The sequence below is a fragment of the Trichinella spiralis genome, assembly GCF_000181795.1.
Source record: "Trichinella spiralis strain ISS 195 chromosome Unknown Scfld5611, whole genome shotgun sequence".
Classification (NCBI taxonomy): domain Eukaryota; kingdom Metazoa; phylum Nematoda; class Enoplea; order Trichinellida; family Trichinellidae; genus Trichinella; species Trichinella spiralis.
The window spans coordinates 1-2,125 of record NW_003532550.1 but is presented as its reverse complement, the minus strand read 5'-3'; the positions used below and the strand labels follow the sequence as shown (position 1 = coordinate 2,125).

The 2,125-nt window shown below is 34.0% G+C and overlaps 1 protein-coding gene across 1 annotated transcript; it reads left to right on the top strand.

Moving 5' to 3' along the window:
- Positions 1–53: 53 nt before the first annotated feature.
- Positions 54–1,614, top strand: Tsp_13475 (conserved hypothetical protein). The gene is made up of 6 exons (XM_003366672.1): positions 54–104; positions 332–800; positions 928–1,044; positions 1,175–1,245; positions 1,411–1,527; positions 1,582–1,614. Exons 1-6 carry the CDS (start codon positions 54–56, stop codon positions 1,612–1,614), a joined length of 858 nt encoding a protein of 285 aa, XP_003366720.1.
- The last annotated feature ends 511 nt before the right edge of the window (positions 1,615–2,125 follow it).

The window sequence follows — 2,125 nt, the reverse complement described above, 5'->3', positions numbered from 1 at the left end:
GAAAAAATGTTTCATTGTTGAAAAGTGCGGGCAAACTGAGAGACTATCATGTGATGGTTATCCCGTATGAAATACATATCCTAACGGAAATGGTACAGTTGACGGTATGTTGTTTAAATGTGCGGAGAAGGGTTGTTGTAATAATATTGATTGTGATGAAAGAGTTTCCGTGCTCACATATGAAAGCACACTTCTTGCTAATTTTCCTGACTTGTCGCACGGCAGTTATTGCCGATGTTTACTTTTAAATTCAACATTCTTAACATGGAATCTATCAAACGACCATATATACGACTGTGATGACATGAAATGTGATGTATTTATTTGTCAGAACGACGAATACACGGATTGCAACGAAACTAGAGTTGAAAACTGTACTTATGTATTGGAAGCCGGAGATTGTAAAGAATTCACTTACGAAGTGATATCTGAAAAAGAACATCCCTATGGAAGGGACTGTGAAGAACGAAATTACGGAGAATCATGCTTGTGCCCTTGCGCAGGAACATGGACTGAGTGGTCCATTGTATCACAAACGTGTGGTAAAGTTGTTTCCAATAGGTATCGTCCTACGCTGGATATGGTATCAGAAGATGAAAGTTGCGATGGAGCGGAAGATTCATGTTGCAAGGAGACCAAAGAGGACTTTGTAGTTTGCGATCACTACAAGTATACTAGGATTGAATATGAAACGTTCAAAGAGAAATGCGAACGGCAAAAGGGACAGGTGAAAGCGACAGAAATTGAGCTTGTATGCGTTTGTTTGCGTAGCGAGCAGTTTGGCGAATTTTGTGAAAAAAGTAATACTTAAAAAAATTGCATATATTATCAGTGTAAAGTTTTTAATGGAGAATTTTAAGTTTTGAATTAATTTTTATTTTGACTGTTGTTAAAGTAGCGAGTTTAATCTGTAATTTAATGTTTCAGCTGCAGATTTATGCAGTGAGCACAAATGGTGTCTAAATGGAGGCACCTGCCGCAACTTCAGAGGGAATTATAGATGTCATTGTACCAACGGTTTTTCAGGAATGAACTGCACCGATGGTAATTACGTCATTTTTTATTTTAGTATTTATTGTAATTAATATCAGCAATGAGCGAATATGCACTTCCTTTCTACACTGCACATCCCTCTGAATATGCTGTTTACATTGATTTCAAACCTATATTTCAGTTGTCGAAGTGTGTCAATCAAATGAGCAGTGCCTAAATGAAGGAGTGTGCGTTTTGCTTCAATCAGGCAATGTATGTGAATGTGATGATCAGTTTTTTGGTACTAACTGCGAACTGAGTAAGTTACTTGATTGAGCAGTATATTTTTATTTCTTTCATAAATTATTTTCTGATCATTATATTTAAAGGAAGTGTTTAATAATAAGTGTAATTTGTGCATTTTTTTGACATTTACAGAAATTGGCAGCTGTGAAAAAGCACTTTGTCAAAATGATGCAGCATGTCTTCAAGTCACGAACAATGCATATAAATGTGATTGCTCCTATAAATACGAAGGAACGTTTTGTGAAAAAAGTAAGTTTAATTCATGCAAAACCAAGGGAATTTGCAAATATTATTCAATTTCAGAATTGTCTACTGTGGAGATTTATATTCGGCTAATAACAAATAGCCTTGCTTTCCAAATGGCCCTAATTATCATTGTGCTGATAATAATTGTGTTTGGCTGCTTCTTATTAATTATGGTAATATTTCTGTTCTATTTATTAGATTTTTGTGAAGCGGACTGCATTTAGCAATTTCATTTTAATATCCGTTTTAGCTGAAAATTTATAAATCGAAAAGGTGTTTTGAATGTTTCATTCTGTTAATAATTCATAAACTTTCCCTTCTTTTTACATGATTTTCCGAATTTCTTGACCAGTTTTCAATTTATTAAGCAGATGAATGTAAACCCGTATTAAAGTAATTTTGTATAAATCTTAACTATACATTTTCTTTAAACTTAACGTTATTTTGTGATTATTTGGCATTGCAAGCCAATCCTGGGCATCATAATCCGCAAAAACCTTCTTTTGAAGAAGTGCTTAAAACAGGGCTAGAGTAAAAACTACACATCAATTGGAATAATGCCTAATAAATTTTTATTTCAACGTTATTGTAGAAAGAGAAA